This window comes from Athene cunicularia, assembly GCF_003259725.1.
Source record: "Athene cunicularia isolate RWA chromosome 5 unlocalized genomic scaffold, athCun1 chr5_part1, whole genome shotgun sequence".
In the NCBI taxonomy this organism is placed as follows: Eukaryota; Metazoa; Chordata; class Aves; order Strigiformes; family Strigidae; genus Athene; species Athene cunicularia.
Window position 1 is genome coordinate 18,867,322 of NW_020799101.1, and position 17,633 is coordinate 18,884,954.

A 17,633-nucleotide genomic window follows, 5' to 3' on the forward strand; every position below is an offset into this window, starting at 1 on the left:
TGTCTTGGGGAATAACTTTGCAAAATGAATGAGGTAGCACTGGAACAGATACCCAATCAGATTATTTGGGATCCAGAGGGAATTTGGAATGAAGAACTACACTATATTACAAGATTTCCAAGGCTACAGGACCGGTTGTTCATACATTCCACAGCACTATTTAAGACTACTCTTCAGCATCCAAGCCCATCCACTTCAATTTAGTGTTTTGGACAGCACTTGAATGTCTGCAAGGGGAAAAAAAAATTTAAAAAGAGAGGATTAGGAAATAACTGATAAGAAGCCAAATACTGCAAGATGACAAACCAGCAAGTATTTTAGAGCTTGCATCAGAAGTGATAATTGCAAAACAAAGTTTCAATCCAATTTGAAGTGTATACTTAGAAATGGAACAAAGGATATATAAACAAGATTGACTTTATTTTTATTTAAATTTTACATACAATAACTTTTATTCCAGCTACAAGGGCCAACTAATAGTCTCACAGAACAGTAAATTTGAAATTCATTACAGCTAAAAATGCAGAATCGCTGAGAACAGTCTACACTTGTTTCAGTCTTGAAAAGCATATTAGGAACCACAGGAAGGAAAAAGCATATAAAAGGGTATTTAAAAATGCAGCTTCGTTTATAATATGGTTATAGAATCTCCAAGAATCTCCCCATTATCAACATTTTAATGTTTCTTTCAACTACAGATTAGCCATTATAGCAGACATTATAGCTTAAAAACCAGAAATAAGTAGTCTTGCAAGTAGCGTGGCAGGCTCAGTGTCAGTAAGTGAACCATCACAATACTGGAAACATTCACGATGGAACCCACATGTTTCCATGTGTATCAGGGGCATTAGTGTAAGGAATATTCCAAATCCATGGTTGATCTGTAAACCAAAACAAAAACATGCTCATGACAAATTCAGTTATTAAATGTAAAATTTTTATTCTCTTCCTCCCCTCCCTTTAGAGGAAGGTCAAAATTCACAGCAATTTTCACATATCTCCATGTGCAATTTTAGTTTACTGGAAGTTTTTATTCAGCTATTTTCTAAACCAGTAAGACTTGGGAGTTTTCAAAAGTCTTTGCTTTCCCCCTAAATATTATTTTAAATGTAATTATCATATCCCAACATAGTCCCCACCAGCTGTAAGAGAACTGTATTTCAGACAGTATACAAGAACAGTAACAGAGCCAAATTGGGTTTGGCCCACAGGCAGCTAAGTTTTGTCCTGTGCATCTCTTAATCCAATGGAATTATAAATAAGTGCTGTAACATATTAGTATTCTTCATATGGGCAGTAAGAATTCTGTGTCTAAGAATGATGCTGCCTGAACTCTGAGATGTTCAAGTTTACTCCTCACTCCAAACATTACATCTGTAGATAGGCAAAAGGTTTGCAGCAGACAGTTCCCTCCACTTCTCAGAATACAGAAGCTGTTCTCACTCGGGAAGGAGAAAAGGCAATGCAGCAGCAGCCAACTGCTGGCTCTGCAGCCTGCTCTAGGCTCTTCCTCCTACCATATACATGCAGAAAAGGAGCTGGTCTATGAAGCCAAGTTATTATCTTACTTCTCTCAGGCTACTCCTACTGAAATAAAGAGAAAACTCCTTCAATCCTTCCAGTGGTTTTTCTCAAATAAGTTTATATAAATCTAGCACGCTGCTTTTCTCCATCTACAAAATGAGCGCTGAAAGACGACACTGACAATCTGTACAATGCACAGATTAAACTGAACTGGACTGAGGATGACAGTAGTTCATTTATCAAAACGAAGCTACTCACCTACATGATATACTATATATACTTGCTAAAGATGATTTACTACATGCTCATCAATTGAAATTTTAGATAAGCTGTTGATTATGATTACTGTTGTCCAATTTTAAGTTTACAGCATCCAATGCCAGCCCTCACAATATATGAAGAGAGAATAACTGTAGCAAGAAGAGAAGAGTAAGTGACAGAAGAAAAATATCTACCATCTGGTGAATCTGCTGTCTCATGATGATGCTCTCAGCTAATATTCTGAAGCATATTTGGGAAGATCCCTCTTAGCCAAACACAAGCTTTGAGCTCAAAGAAACTGGCTAGTAACATGTGGCAAATCAAATCAGACAATCTAGTGCCTTCTCCTGGTCTTTCAAGATTGTAACCCTATTAAAACAATACACAGAAGTGGGCAAACTAAACGGTAACTCTAACTCAAGTTTCCTTTCATACAACATGTTAATTCACAGTCATTATAAAAAGCTTGAAAACAGGTTTTGCCATGTATTCTAATGTTACACTTGGATTCTGGGAGGCCATCTAAGAGTCTGATGTCAAGAGAACTTCAATCTCAAATTGCAGCTTTACTGGTCAATAATAATGCTTTTGGTTCCACCTAGGATGGAAATGGATGTCAACACAGACTGAAACTGGTTCCAGCCCCTGCTCCCCACCACCCACTCCAGTATATGAACTACAATGACAACGTGTAATTATATCTACCATTGCTCCAAGTGTTAAATAAGTGAAATATTTTCTCTTCAATGTATTAGTATCCCTAGAAACAGGACTAGCTTTTAGTTGTCATCCTCTCAGAAGAATGGGTGTTCTCTTAGCATTTGTACAATATTAAGCATACTGAAAGAACTTGGAAATCCTCTAAAAACTCATAAAGGGTGCTGCCAATCGAGTTCTTTCCAACTCTAGAAAGTACACAGGTTCCATGTAGCTATGCAACAGTAATTAGGAAAAAAAAAGGAGGTACAGAAAAATGTTAATGATTTCCCCAGAAGTTTTCCTTCTTAAATTCTTCAGAAATGTTTTAATTACTTGACAAAGTGGAGAATTCTAGGACTCTACACAAAAAAAAACAAAGGTGGGAGAAAGGTAGAGACCATGAACAGTGACATCTTCCCAGAACTTTTCTGACCTGAGGATAAAGCAGGTCCCTGTAAGGGAGTTCAGAGTAATAAAGGATTCCTCTAGTTTGCTGGACAAAACACTGATCTCTTCTTTTAGGCACTTTGTCACCGGTACACACCAGGTTAAATTAAAATTATCCCCACTCTTTCAATAATAAGATAAACACAAGTATCTAAACCTACCAGAGCTGGAGGCAAATATGCTATGAAGTTTTTCTTGTTTTTATGCAACCCAACAACAGTTTATGTGTAATAAACAAGATAGAGTGTTACTAGTTTCCTGAAATCACTGAAAATATTTACCAAATGTAATTTCACTGTACTCCCAATTCCCACTCATTGAAAACTAGACAAAATATCAAGCACTGTATATCTGCAGTTACAAGGAAAAAGTCAATTTGCTCTTCCACATAAGTGTGGCAATGGAATATTGAACAGTAAGCAGGGCCCATCACAAGGGAGAGAGCTGTTCCTGAGAGACATGTTACAGATCCTTTTGTGCATCCTTAAGAAAAAGAAATCACAGCTGTCAGACATTGAAAACTTCAGCTAGAGAGCTAATGGATTGTTAAGTGGACTGTTCATTTCTCAATAATGCTTCAGTCTTCATTAAAGCAAATTTCCATCTCATTTGCCCACTATTCTTCCAGTCTCTCACAGCATTAGATTTGACAGCTTTAGCCCCCAGTTACCGAGGGTAAAAATATATTTTCCTGTAGAAAATAATGAAATACATTTTTACAAAGTGTTAGAATGGCTCAGGAAAGAAATCTTCAACAAAGAGCAAAATAACCAAAGACTAATGTAATTCATATAATACACATATAGAGGGAGTAATATGTAGTTTCACTCAAACTTCAGATTAATCTGAACTGAGCTGGAACCTCTTATTTTCTTGTATATATATATATATTCTGTATACTATAACAGCCAGTTTCTTTCCTTGATTTAAATACATACACTGAATTAAAAACTGAATGAGGAGTAATTTGTTTATCGGAAATTACTTACCCCCCTGCTTTAAGGGGTTCTCTTCCAGATGGTTTAAGCAGTTCCAGAGCATTTTGAACTCAGAGCTCAGAAAAAGCTTATATGAATTGCTGCCTTGTAACTAAGTCACAACTCAAAGAACTGCTTACAAATATATTTTTAGCTCATCCCTTTTTCAGTAGAGCTGTAAGATAGTTCTGTAACAAATGCATGAGATTAATAAATCTGAAATCTGGCAGAATAATGCAGAGAAATGTTTCATGTGTTTCACCTGCTGAGGTCTCCTAGAAAAGCAGAAACCAGCCAATTAGGCAGAAATCTAACCCCATTTAATGTAACTAGAAAGTTAAGCACATGTAATCTTTATCTGCTTCTTTTTCTTACAATACATGTAAACCATGGATTCATTCATCTAACTGATCATGTAATCTTTACTTCAGACATGTTTTAGGTTCACAAATAATTTTCCAAGCATTATAGTGTGGTTTGTTGGTGGCTTTTATTTTATTTGGTTGGTGTTTTTTTGTTAAAATGAGCTACTTCACATGAAAATATTTTTGGTATGATTTCTCTCACAGAAGAAATCTTACAAACTCCTCATCTCATCTTGAGGTGTCTATACTGCTACCAGCATGGTTTGACATCCAGTTAAATTTTATTTGTTCCCTTCAAGAAAATCAAATTAGTTTGGTAGGCACAAGCAGCTAGAGTTTACCTGTTCATGTTTTGTAAACTGTGGCTCTGTGGAAGTTTGAAATACAGCTGAAAACTACATGAAAGCAAAGGGAAAATTTTTAATATGTTGTGTCATAGAGGTGATGTATAATAATTACCCTACCAGTGCGATCTTAAAGCACATCAATATGTCCTTCAGTGACTAAAGCTTAGCCAATGATTATGTTTCAGTGAAGGATAATCCATCTCTCTGGGAGAAAAAAAAAGCAGTGGAAACCCAAGAAGTTATCTGCCTCACAATGACCTCAATTTATACTCTTTAGAAATCTTTGAAAGAAGAGGAGGAAGAAAGTCTTCATTATAGTTTCCTCCAAGAGATCCTATTTTTCTGTTTTGCCCAAGCTTGAGTTTTAGAATGAAACCCATCCACTAATGAGGCAAACCAGGCAAAGGGGGACAAGTCTTCTGTATCTTCTTCCCCTCTGTTATATGGGGTGAGAGAAAAGTAGCACAGGGACCAAATTATTTCATTACTATTGAACTTAATGGACTTCAAAAGACTGCAGATCAACCTCATGAATTATTATGGCTGCAACCAGACAGATTATTTACATCATTTACTGATGAGTTTATCATTGTAAGTCCTGAGGTGTATTTTATTGCTTCTCGATATGCATTTACTTCACTGTAACAGTTTTACACTGGAAGTCCAGTCCCATCTGATAAACATCAACTAATATGACAGCCATTATGACAGAATAATAATGAATCTCTGCAATTAAACTATTTCTACAAACTAAGGAAATGCTTTTTGTTTCATCTTGCTACATTATATACTAATACTATTCTGTAACATTAAGTATTTCTGATAAGTACAGGAACATGTATTTCAGTATACTTATCTTCTACTTCAAACTTTACATGGCAAATGTATGGCCCCACTCCTGGCCATCTGTTCAGTATTTCGCCTGCTTCTCCTCCTTCCTGCTCCTGATAGGATTTTTCTGATTATATGAATATGATGCGTACTTTATTTTCCCATGGTTATAGAATCTGAGCTCGTGGAAAATCCCCCAGAGCCTTTTCTCCTTCAATTACAGGGATCAGTTAATATGGTTTCTTTAGGGAAAGGATAATTACTTGCATTTGTGCTTCTCAAGACTTTATTAAAATAAATCTATTTATATCACTCTCCAGAGACTTTGGGAGTTGATAAATGTATTGTTAAGGACAGATTATTTTATGAGTTCATGCCATAACATGGGAATTCTTTAAACATTTTTTCCACTAGGAGGTTGAAGAACTGAAACATAATATTCAGGAAAGAGATGTGAAAAGGCACAGGCAGCTGACTTTGCTTCCACTGCCAAAGCCTAGATAACATGAATTCTGACATCTGTTCATGTCACGGGAGAAAGCTTAGACCCAAAAGCTAGACTACTGACAAATGAGTTCTCTACGGAAATAAGCTTTCCATGCAAAAAGTGAAAAAAGCTATTTGGAAAACTCCCTTTACAATTGGTTGAAATATGCATAAAACTCACTGACACAGTAGGATAAATGCAGGAATTAAAAAAAGAATATTAATTATGCAACTACATTTTTGCACAAGGAGGATAGTATATATTTATATATATGTTTGAGAATATACATGGCTTCTAATTTTTAATCTTTGTTTTCAAATTTCCAAAAGTTTAAGTGTGACCTTTTAGAAAAACCTTTAAAAAAAATCAGTTTGAGCATCAGTTAACATGCAGACAGTGCATACATGTCCTAGAGCACAACAGTTAGTGGTAGTATATTCTTCCCCTTTAGTTTGCTAGTACCTCAGGCACAAGCCCCTGTCACCATTTAAGAATATTTTTAAGTAATCAGTGATCTCTTAAAGCAGAAAAATCATCTTTGCAAGCTATAAAAGTAACATGAATCCTATTGAACAGGTGAATGCCTGGCTGTGTAGCTGATGCCACACTCAAAGTTTTGCCTTCTTTGATCATGGATCTTCCTGTGAGAAGTCAGTTTTGTTGGGAGCTGATGGGATTCACCTCTTTGCAAACAAGCTGGCTGGAACTGTAAATAGGGCTTTAATCTAGACTCATTGGTGGAAGGGGATGGAGTTTTGAATAACACAGAAGAGCCAGGGGCTGTTGATGCATTAGAAACCAAAAGGAAACACTTGTGAAATGCTGCAAAGGAATTAGGGCATTTATCTCTAAAAAGGTGACACAGTTAACAGCCAAGCTGAAATACTTCTATACCAGTGCACACAGCATGGATAACAAACAGGAGTTTGAAGCCACTGTGTGTGCAGCTAGAAAGCTGTTATCTAATCAGTATCACTGAAACTTGGTGGGATGAATCACATGACTGGAGCATTGTGATCAATGGCTATAAACTGTTCAGAAGGCACAGGCAAGGAAGAAAGGGGTGGGGGGCGGGGACAGGATGTGTCTGCCCTCTATGTAGAAAAAAGTAGATTGACTGCAAAGAGCTGTGGTTAAACAACAGCGATGAACAGGTTGAGAGCTTATGGGTGTAAAATAAGAGGTCACGCCAACAAAGGAAACCTTATGGTTGGTGTTTACTACAGGCTGCTTGATCAAGAGGATTTTGCCATAGCATTCTTACTTTATGATGGGAAGCATCATGCTTGCAGGCTCTGATCCAGCTGGGGAACTTCATTAAGCCCAAAATAATGTGTCTTCAGTTTTATTTACTATATAAGACTCTATAAGTCTATTTACTACTTTTAAACATTCTTTCTCCCCACATCATTTGTTAGTTCAAAAGATCTACAGGAAGATTTGAGTTGCTATAAACATTATTTTTCCTGAACTCTTTGCTACACTCTATTATTTCAAGCTTTACTTTGATGCCTTTTGTAGATCATGGTTACTCAAAAAAATAAGTTAGTTGCAATCTTCTTTGCATTAGTTTTAAGAACAAAAATTTTAGAATTTACTCTTTCCAAATATTGCAGATACACATCATTATTCTCAATGTATTTTTAGGTTTTTGAGCCAACATCACTCCATAGAAGTACTTATCACCTTCCCGATCTACATGTTCTAGAGATAGTCTCAGAAGCTGAGAAGAGATTTACAAAATTGCAACCAAGTGTTAGGAAATATATCCCTTCCGCCCCTCCAAAGAAGATTCCAGCACAGATCTTAAAGGAAGCCTGAAACTATGAAACATAGAACGGACCAAAAGCAACTCTTCTCTCTTCTGATTTGCAGCAATTCTTTCACATTTGCTCTATGGTATTTCCTTCACACCCTACTTCCAGAGGACTTTTTCCCTCACACCTACTCTCTTCCAAACATTCCTTTTTCAACAGTCCTTCACCCATTAGTTCTGCAGAAAAACATTTTTATAAAGAATATCTATTTTTTCTAATGCATGCAAATATCCCAGAAGAGGAATGGAAATGAAAAAATAATATTTAGGTTTTTGATCTAAAACTTAAACAACAATAAATAAAAAATTAGAATCAAAAGACTCTATAGTTGCTTTCTTTGAAGTTGAAAGCAGAACGTGGGACTGATATAATCTCAAATGCAGTCATGCCACAAAAATGTGAAAATAAAGCTTTGGAACACAGCAGTGTTCAAATGACTCAGCTACTCAAATTACTTTGCTCAATATATAATACACCTACTTTTCCTCTGGTCACACCTTACCTTTGCTTCCATACTGTTCTGGTGGCAGGTCATAAGGTACAGGAAAGTATGTTGCTGAATCCTTACTTTCTGAAAGCATTTTGCCTCTCACATGAAAGTAACCTTTGTCCAATCCCTATGAAGGAAACATACAGAAGACTTATTAGGTTTTTGGGAAAAAGACAAAACCTAAGCCTCAATAGATTCCTTCTCAGTAAGTGTTATTTTAATAAACAAAACATTTTCCCTTTGTTACTGAGATTGGATATTTCCTAAAGTACTTTCCTGTCTCAAGAACTCAGCTTCTCTTATTAGTCCTATTTCAGGCTCTTCTCTTTTACATGCATTGGCTTGGCCCCACAGGTGGGTCCACATTAGATACACTCTTACTTTCTCAGTCCCCTACACACATACCAATTTATTTCCATGTTCGCTAGGTAAACGCACTTGTGGCCTTGCTTCTGTGAGCATCTCTATCCAAATTGTCTAAGGTCTTTACTAGTACCATATAGGCAGCATATCTCAGTACAAGAAGTTGCTTCTTTTGCATAAACACTTATGGACATTGGAATCACACTTTTATTATTAAAAAAATTAACACTCCTGCTGTTTAATAATTAACTAAAAGGAAAAGCTTTTAAAAAAATCTCTTTGCTGTTTAGTTTCATCCTAACCATATCAGTTATGCATTCAGTGTGTTTCACAAACTAAATTAAAATTCAACTTGTGATACAGAAACAAGTCTTCAAAATTATGCTTTTCAGTTATCTTGGGTAACACCATCCATGTACGCTAAAAAAAATGTAGTGACTATTTGAAACTGGTTGCATAAGAGTTTCAAAGACTACACATTAGAATGACAATGGATTTCAAAGAACGATAAGGACTACAAAAAAACCCCACAACTATAATGCAATACAAGGGCAGACAGATTTAAAGCAATTCAAGTAATTTTGGCAGATTGTATTGCTTAGCCACTTCTCTAAAGAAACTGGATTCCATTCATCAATTGTAATGAGTTATACAAAAGCAAATCTCCAATATGGAGACTTCCAATAGCCTATTACCAATCAAGTACAATTTGATTAGAATAGACTAAAAGTATAAAGGCTATCAAGCTTTTAGTATTTATTTTTAAGACATTACTGAACAACTGTTGTTTTATTTCTAAAATCATAAAATAACTTGGGTTGGAAAAGGCCTTTAAAGGTCATCTAGCCTAACCACCCTGCCATGGGCGCAGGGACACCTTCCACTAGACCAGGTTGCTCAAAGCCCTGTCCAACCTGGCCTGGAACACTGCCAGGGATGAGACATACACAACTCTGGGCAACCTGTTCCAGTGTCTCACCACCCTCACAGTAAGAATTTCTTCCTTATACTTAATCTAAACCTACCCTCTTTCAGTTTAAAACTGTTACCCCTCGTTCTGTTGCTACACTCCCTGATAAGAGTCCCTCCCCAGCTTTCCTGTAGCCCCCTTCAAGTACTGGAAGGCCGCTATAAGGTCTCCCTGGAGCCTTCCCTTCTCCAGGCTGAACAACCCCAACTTGCTCAGCCTGTCCTCGTAGGGCAGGTGCTCCAGCCCCCTGATCATCTTTGTGGCCTCCTCTGGACTTGCTCAAGCAGGTCCATATCCTTCTTATGCTGGGGGCCCCAGATCTGGACATAGCACTGCAGGTAGGGTTTCACGAGAGTGGAGTAGATGGGGAGAATCATGTCTCTCAACCTGATGGCCACTCTTCTCTTGATATGGTTGGCCAGGATACAGTTGGCTTTCTGGGCTACAAGCACACACTACCAGCTCATATCTGAATATTAACTTACACTATATCTAAGTTGTAGGATCCATCAGTCCAAGTTCTACTGGATTACTGCTTTGTAATAGTACAAGCAAGCTTCTTAATTACCAATAAATAATCCCATTTTATTCAAACATAGTCCCACCTATATACTGTACTTTTACAATATCGTAAATTGTTCTTTACTGAGTTTTACTTCATCAAATCTTAGCACTGGAAGGAGCAACATTCATATAACCATACAAAGCATGGGATAAAAAGCAGCCTTATACCCTCTGCTATTGAAGAAACATAGTAACAGAGAAAAGGAAGAACTGCCGAAGAGTGCCAAGGTATATTACAGCAGTTCTAGTAAGCAAGTTCAAGAAATTCCTTTTGAATATAGATGCCTCCTTTGTCTCATGACCCAGAATAACTAGTTACAAGAAACACTGTGTATTATTTCATGGACTAGGTAAATGCCACTTCGTTTTACATGAAAGAATAAGGTCCATGTAAAGGACTGACTGCATGAATGAAAATGCATTTTAAACTTCATTTTCTTATATCATTAAAGTCCATGGAATTTTGATAAAACTTCATTAAAACCAGACTACAGCCTTTTGTGGAAATTAGCTTTTAAGTAATAAACAGTAGTACTGTCCCCGAAAAACTGGTATAAAAACTTATCGACACCAGTTTGATGCAAATAAACAGACACTTTATTGATGGCCAGGTGCGTGAGTGAGTGCTCTCTCACCAACAACACACACACCAAGCACAAGAATCATTCAGTTTATATATTATTCAATATTACATATTCATTAGGTATTTATACATAAACACAAGAATTCCTGGAAATCATTATCATACTTCCATCCTTCTTCTGATTCTGTGCATTAAAGCTTAGAAATCTCTAGAAATGAGTCTGAGGTGTAATTTGGGTCAGTGGCCCACGAGTCGATGGTCACCATCTCCCCCTGCCGGAATTACCTATTACCTAGTTTCACTGTTCCTTGGCAGAGATCTGTAAACCGTTACAGTCCATTCTCCCCAGTTCTCATCAATTTCAAGTTGTGGTACGTCTGAGACATTTTTCAATGTATTCTAGGTAATAAATTACTTCTGTCTAGACACCTCTCTAACAACTTCAAACAGAATTATTTTCAATTTTAAATCTAATTGCCTAAGCAGTACCTAGGTGTACCTAGTAAATGATTACTGACCAATTCTGCGGTCTTGGTACAGGGCTATACAGAGAAATTCATAGGAGCACTGGTTACTGGTTAGATGTGCAAAATGCAAGATAAATGTAAACATGTAATGCTACTAAAATATATCTCAATTCTGTATTCATACTAGAATCAAACAAAATTAATTCTGCTTAGTGGCATTAATTCTGATTAGTAGCAAATCAGTGACAATATGTTCAAAACAACCCAATGTAAAGATCTAAGATTATTTTTAAAAGCTCATCAGTATCTAAAGGTTTGAAACTGACTTAGAAAAAAGTGCAACAATCAAGTTGTACAGCTTTACTTTTCCCAATGAACTTGAACCAGGAATTGATAGAAATTTAAAAAATGCAAATACCCATAGTTATGTTTGTAGTGGAAAAGACATGAGATATGCCAGGGATGCTCTAGCTCACAAAGAACAGGAACTGCATAAGTAGTGGTGGTGGTGGTAAGAGGTTTTTCACAACTCATTGTGGTCAGGTTTCAGTCAGTGGAGGGTCTGGGTAGCATGCAGTCCTAGATACTACTCATAAGGTGACATTTAAATTGCAAACTAATATGGCTTGTATGAGGTTTGATTGGCCCAAGTGCCTGGGAGCTTTTATCGTCCTCTAGATGCAGCTATGACAAACATAGAATGGCAGAGAAGGCTTCTCTGCTGTATTGTGAGTGGGTTCTTATTAAGTTTCTCGTAGAATATGCATACCTGATCAACGTCACCAAAAGTACACAGCTGTTGCCTGGCACCATCTGAGTTAGAAATTTGTATGACCATTACCATCAAAGCACAGAGGGTGGAACACCACCTACTTAGGCCTCTACAAAGTCATCTCAGTTTAATTCAAGAACACATGTATTTCACACTGAAGTTCATAGCAGTGGATGCTTTTCACACAACATGAAAAAAAAGCATAACTTGTAGGACATTTTTAATTTAATTTTCTTCCCTGTCATTTATCTTTTTCTCAATCCAGTACTGGTTTTGTTTCTGCTTCATTTCTTCTACCTTTTGTGCCCCGTTATCACTTCAGTGTACTTTTTTTCCAGCATTTTGCTTCCTTCACTTGTTCTTTCTTCTCTGATGCTGACCTCCAACCCTGCTAGACTCCCATCAGTTGATCCCAAAATTGTTTTATTTGTCAGAATTTAACCTTTAGCATTTCCTGAATGGAAATGCTAATCTAAGAAAAGATATTTAGTTTTCCTCAAAACATCCTGGAGTAAGAGTCTAGGTTATGGAATATGTTCTTTAAAAAGGCTCTCTGAAGAGATTCACATGGTTTTAGAAATACTCTCATATGTCTATCTTCACACAGAAGATTACACAGAAATTGAACTCACCCATTTTGTCTGTTTCAAGCATTTTCTGGATGTTGACAGTTCTCATCGCTGTTTCCAAAAAACAAACCAGCAGGATCTTGCCTGAAAAAAATTCTGCCTGCCCTGTAAATTTTCCTCAGCTATATTCTTTCAGAATTTTTCCCTCTGCAGCTATGTTTTGTTTGACTGCTGCTCACAGCAATACACTTTGAAATGTTAAAAGATAGATTTCTCAGGTGGGAAAGCATACTTTTTTATACTTATCAAACTTTAGATGCTGCTGTGGGTGGTATTAGTGCCTTAGCATCACACATTGTAGAAGTAGGCATGGGGAAGAAGAATAGGAAAAGGAAGTAGAACAGCTTTTAATATTCCACTTTCCACCCCTTTTTTCCCCAAACACAATGCAGATTGCAGACTACAAAAGAACATCACACAAGATAGAGGTAAGAATTGCTACCCCTACTAGAGTGGGAATTAACATTGATATCACTACAGTATTTTGATACTACTAAAGTAACTCCTACAGGAAACAGCTGATTATTCAACTGGAATACAGGATTATCCTTTTCCATACCAGTAAATAGAAAAAAAAAAAGTCTGTTTTTTGGCAAAACCTAGAAAACCTCACTAGTTTTGGCAGTAAAGAATTAACGTTCCACACAAACTTTAGAGTGACCATGATCCTCTGGCCAGAAGAATATACAATGAAATCCTTCTTCAATATTGATGTGCATTTATTACAAAACAGAGCTTTACTCAACTGTATCAGAATTTTTTTTTTTTTTGTAAATAGCCCAGTGACATTCATGTGTCTAAACCCAAAGTTCTTGGCTTGGAAAACATGTCTCTGGGTGTCTTTACCACCAGAGTTTGAAACCCCGTAGCAGTTCTGTGAACACTAAAAGGGCAGTTTAAAATTCTGAAGTCCACATACAGTGTAGGTAAATGAAGATTTTTGTATTTATATCCCCACCCCCAATGTACTTCACACAGGATAGACGACTTCATTTGAAACTAGAGGAAATGAAAGAACAAAGCGGTACTATGTTACTTTGGAAGTTAATGTTACACTTAAAAGTGTAACCTACTTTATTTTGGTTCTGGTCTAAATTGAGCTATGACTGAAGTTGCTTGCTTCAGTTGTTTGAACTTGCCAAAAATTTAAGCAGTTCATGTCTAATGATCACACAGATGTAATGGCTGTCTGCTCTCTAATCCAGATGCAGCTCAAACCCATCCAGAGAGGCAACTGTAAAAGTATTGTGCTCATTACCTGAGAGTATTCACTATCAAATACAGCATTTCAGAATCTGTAATACTATATTTAGTTGTCTGTGACTGATTATCTAAACATAATTGTAGCATCTGACAGCACTAGGTAGGCAATGGCAACTACCTTTCCGAGTCTATTTCCAAAAACTGGCTGCCTAGTACTATATTCTTCAACCAACCTCTTAGAAGATTTAAGTATTCTACAAACTTTTATACCATTTCACAGGTCAAGCTCAGTTTATCTTAACAACCTTATCAGACATAGAAGCGGTGAGGAGGAACTGTTTAATATAAAAAGCTTTCCATTACACACTTGCAGGATTTTTCAAACCAAGTAATTACAGCAACATTCTTCCCAGAACTCCTTACTATTAGGTGATAGGATTCTCTGAACATGTTTTACACGTTGAAGATGCAATTTATTTCAGCCTCTGGAAAGGAATCCCCAGCAGCTGAAAGAGCAAGCTGAACACAAGTGAGAGTGAAGATGTAGGAGGTGAGAAACAGAAATGGAGAGAGAAAATGAAATGCAGTTCAAACACAGGACATGATCTTTTTAATAAACATTTTTTTACTCAAGAGAAGCTTATGATCTAATGTCAGCATCAGCTGATTTTTCCCTAAACACAAAAATTGTAAATGATGACAGCTGCTCCAATGTTGAAAACAACCATTCAACATATTTCTGAGAGTCTGCATTAGCACACCAGGCCAAGACCCAAGCTCAAAGACTAAGTTCTGGAAGCATTTTAAAAACCGGACAAAAACTGGCAGTCAAGAGGGCAGATGAAACAACCCACTTCCAAAGCTGCCTCCAGCGGCGAGCAGCCGGCAGAACCGCCACGCTAGCGGCGCTCTCTCCATCGGGAACGCAGGCATGGGCGGCACAGCCACCAGGGTAGTGTGGCCGAGCGGTCTAAGGCGCTGGATTAAGGCTCCAGTCTCTTCGGGGGCGTGGGTTCGAATCCCACCACTGCCACGAACATTTTAATGGTTGGACTCTATGATCTTAAAGGTCTTTTCCAATCTAAATTATTCTATGATTCTAAGTCTTAACATATCAGTGTCATTAACTTTGTGAACAAAGAAACAGAGCATTCCAACAGCTAGTATACCAAGTCTTTCAAGGCCTAAAAAAGCTTAGTCATGTTTCAAAGTACTTCATCTAGTTTGTATCCTGTAAATTTAATTGCAAACGAATTTAGAAAACTAATTTTCTAAAAATTTAGTCTATTCCTAGTTCATTATCTCTTCTTAAGACTAGTCTGGAACATTGTATGTTAAAACCACACTGAACCAACAAAAGTCTTGACAACCAGACTAAGTTATTGAAGAACTAGTTCTTACACAGAGTTAACTGCAGGGCATACACATAAGCAATTCACAAGCTAAGTACTGAAGCTTGAAAATCAGATCACTACAGGTATATAAGGCAAGTATTAATATTTGTCTCTGACTACCTCTGTTACCAGGTGTCTCTGCAGGCACTTCCCAGTGAAGGAAGGAAAACCAGCTGCTGTTCCTCTCCCCACTTTGCTCCCATATATACCATATCATGTGACTACTGACAGGTGACTTGTTTTTTTCTGGTTGCCAGTTTTCACAATTAAATATCAACTTTTAGGAAACTGTAAGACAACCAACTATTCTCTTCCAAAGTACACATTAAATGTGACTTTCTTACAATTTTTAGATGAGCTTCATTAAGTTGTGTTCCGAGAGGTCTGAAACATAGACTCATGCACAGTGGCAGATTTTAGTACAGCCACCTGTATAAGAGCACATTATTTGCATGCCTCTAATTTATGTAAGACAAATAAGATTTGAGGGCTATAGAGAAAGCACTGTACTTATACAAAGTGTCTTTATAATGCATACATTTTAATTATGCTATTTGACAAAAAAAAAAATCAAACTAAACTTTATCATGAAGTGTGACACTGGAATCATGTTTCTCATATGTACACATTTCTGTCAATTCCGGATAAACATTTTCTCATTCACTTGTTGAAAAACAATCAGATGCTAACATATTATATATCACTTTGTAAATAATACAGCAGGTCAAATAGACTTGGTGAGTGGGTAGAACCTTGAGAACATCAGTGTATCAGATTTATATCTGAATCTGTTTCTCCAGATTTATACTTGCATCTCATGCACCTTTGTCCCTCTACTCCCCAATGTCTCTCCCAATCCAAATGATATAGAAGGGGGGGGAAATATTGAAAAGCAGTAAGAACGATCAAACAATCTCCACCCTAGGAGCAACTGAGCAGGCTGACTCTTCAGCCTAGAAAAAGATAAAGGCCTACAGAAAGAGTGGTATGGAAAAGGTGAATAGAGATCACATGGCTATTGCATCTTTCAGTGCAAGATGGGAAAATCAAAAAATGAAACTCATTTTCATAACACTGGGCTTCATGTGGCATTGTTAAGTTGTGGAACTCAGCCAGAGCAGGTTGTGAATACTAGAAGCTTATAGGCATTTAAGAGAAGACAAGAGATGCTCAGAGAAGAGCCTATAACCTTTAAATCAAGAAGTCTTCAGGGATAAACTACTACATACACCCTGATTATTACACTTTTCCATAAGCATGTGCTTTTGGCCATAGAGTTTTGAGATGTTCCTTTGAAATGACAAAGTAAACCCTTCTACTCCAACAGTGACTAAAGAAACCAGTGTGATAGAAAGGGAAAGATCTTGGGGTTTGTCTATTAATAGTGCACAACAGATCTTCCTCAGCCAGGTCCTAGCCCTTCACACCTATTTTAATCCAAAACTTCACTGATCATCCTTCTCCACAGGCTCTGGTTCCAAAACCTGGCCAAAATAAGGTTATCTCAATGTGATCCTATGCTCATCTCCCTGTCTCTGCCCCCTTGAACTTGCCCTTCCTACTTCTTCCTTGTACTAGCACTCACCTGATCATGTTGAGCTGGTTCAGGGAACAACACTGAAAAACTCTGCAATCTGGTTTTGGCCAGTCTGAGCTTGTTTAAAGCACAAGGAATCCACCAAGCACTGGTGCTAGTACAACTAAGGGAGTGAAGACAGCTATAGATAGGCTACTGTCATGGCAGGGCCAACTGATGTAGTTCCACTGTTAAGCTAATCTATTGCTTTGACATATTTGAGAAGCCAGATTCCAACCTACCTTATCAGGTAGTCTAACAGGCTGATTTGCTGAGTCAGACAGGTACAGCAACCTACTTGTCACCAGAACATGATCCTGAGTTGCAGCAAAGCTTCACTATATGTTACGCTTCCTAGGCTGAGAGTGTAAGCCTGCAGCAGTTGTAGGTTTAAGGATGAGAGGCCTTCAACAAAGATAGATGATTTCCTCAATCCCAAGATTGTCATCATCCTTCCTCCAAATCTCAACTTTCCCTACAACTGTTGATCAGTGAGATCAATATCTTGGCCAAGTTTGCATAAGTAACTCTTGCTGGTTTGATCCACTGTACGTATAGAAATTGCATTAATTTACTCTAACGAGTAACTACCTCAATTCCTCCGGAGGGTTTTTTTACTGAACATAGTTACAAACTTTCCATAGACTTTGATCACAAAGGATGGACCAACAGACAAAATTCTCATCTCTATAAAGTCTAATGATACCTCTGAAGTGAATTATTTCTGAAAGATTGAAATCCCAGGGGTCAGATCCTATCACTAGAAAATCCACTGCAGAATATCATTAGACTGAAACACAGCCTTACAGCAAGTTACGGATAATAAATTAAATATAATTTGAAGTTATTTGGGACCATCTTCTCAAA

At 37.3% G+C, this 17,633-nt stretch overlaps 1 protein-coding gene and 1 non-coding gene across 2 annotated transcripts in view; one reads left to right on the forward strand and one right to left on the reverse strand.

The window, feature by feature from the left end:
* Positions 1–417: 417 nt before the first annotated feature.
* The window catches only part of TDP1 (tyrosyl-DNA phosphodiesterase 1), a 44,897-nt gene continuing 27,681 nt past the window's right edge, over positions 418–17,633 (reverse strand). The window contains exons 14-15 of the mRNA XM_026849867.1: positions 8,258–8,372; positions 418–881 (exon numbers count right to left, since the gene is read on the reverse strand). Of these exons, the coding sequence (XP_026705668.1) occupies positions 808–881; positions 8,258–8,372 (189 nt within the window). The 3' untranslated portion in view covers positions 418–807. The remainder of the gene's footprint in view (positions 882–8,257; positions 8,373–17,633) is intronic.
* Positions 14,748–14,829, forward strand: TRNAL-AAG. Its single transcript has one exon. It is a non-coding gene; the product is annotated as a tRNA-Leu (tRNA).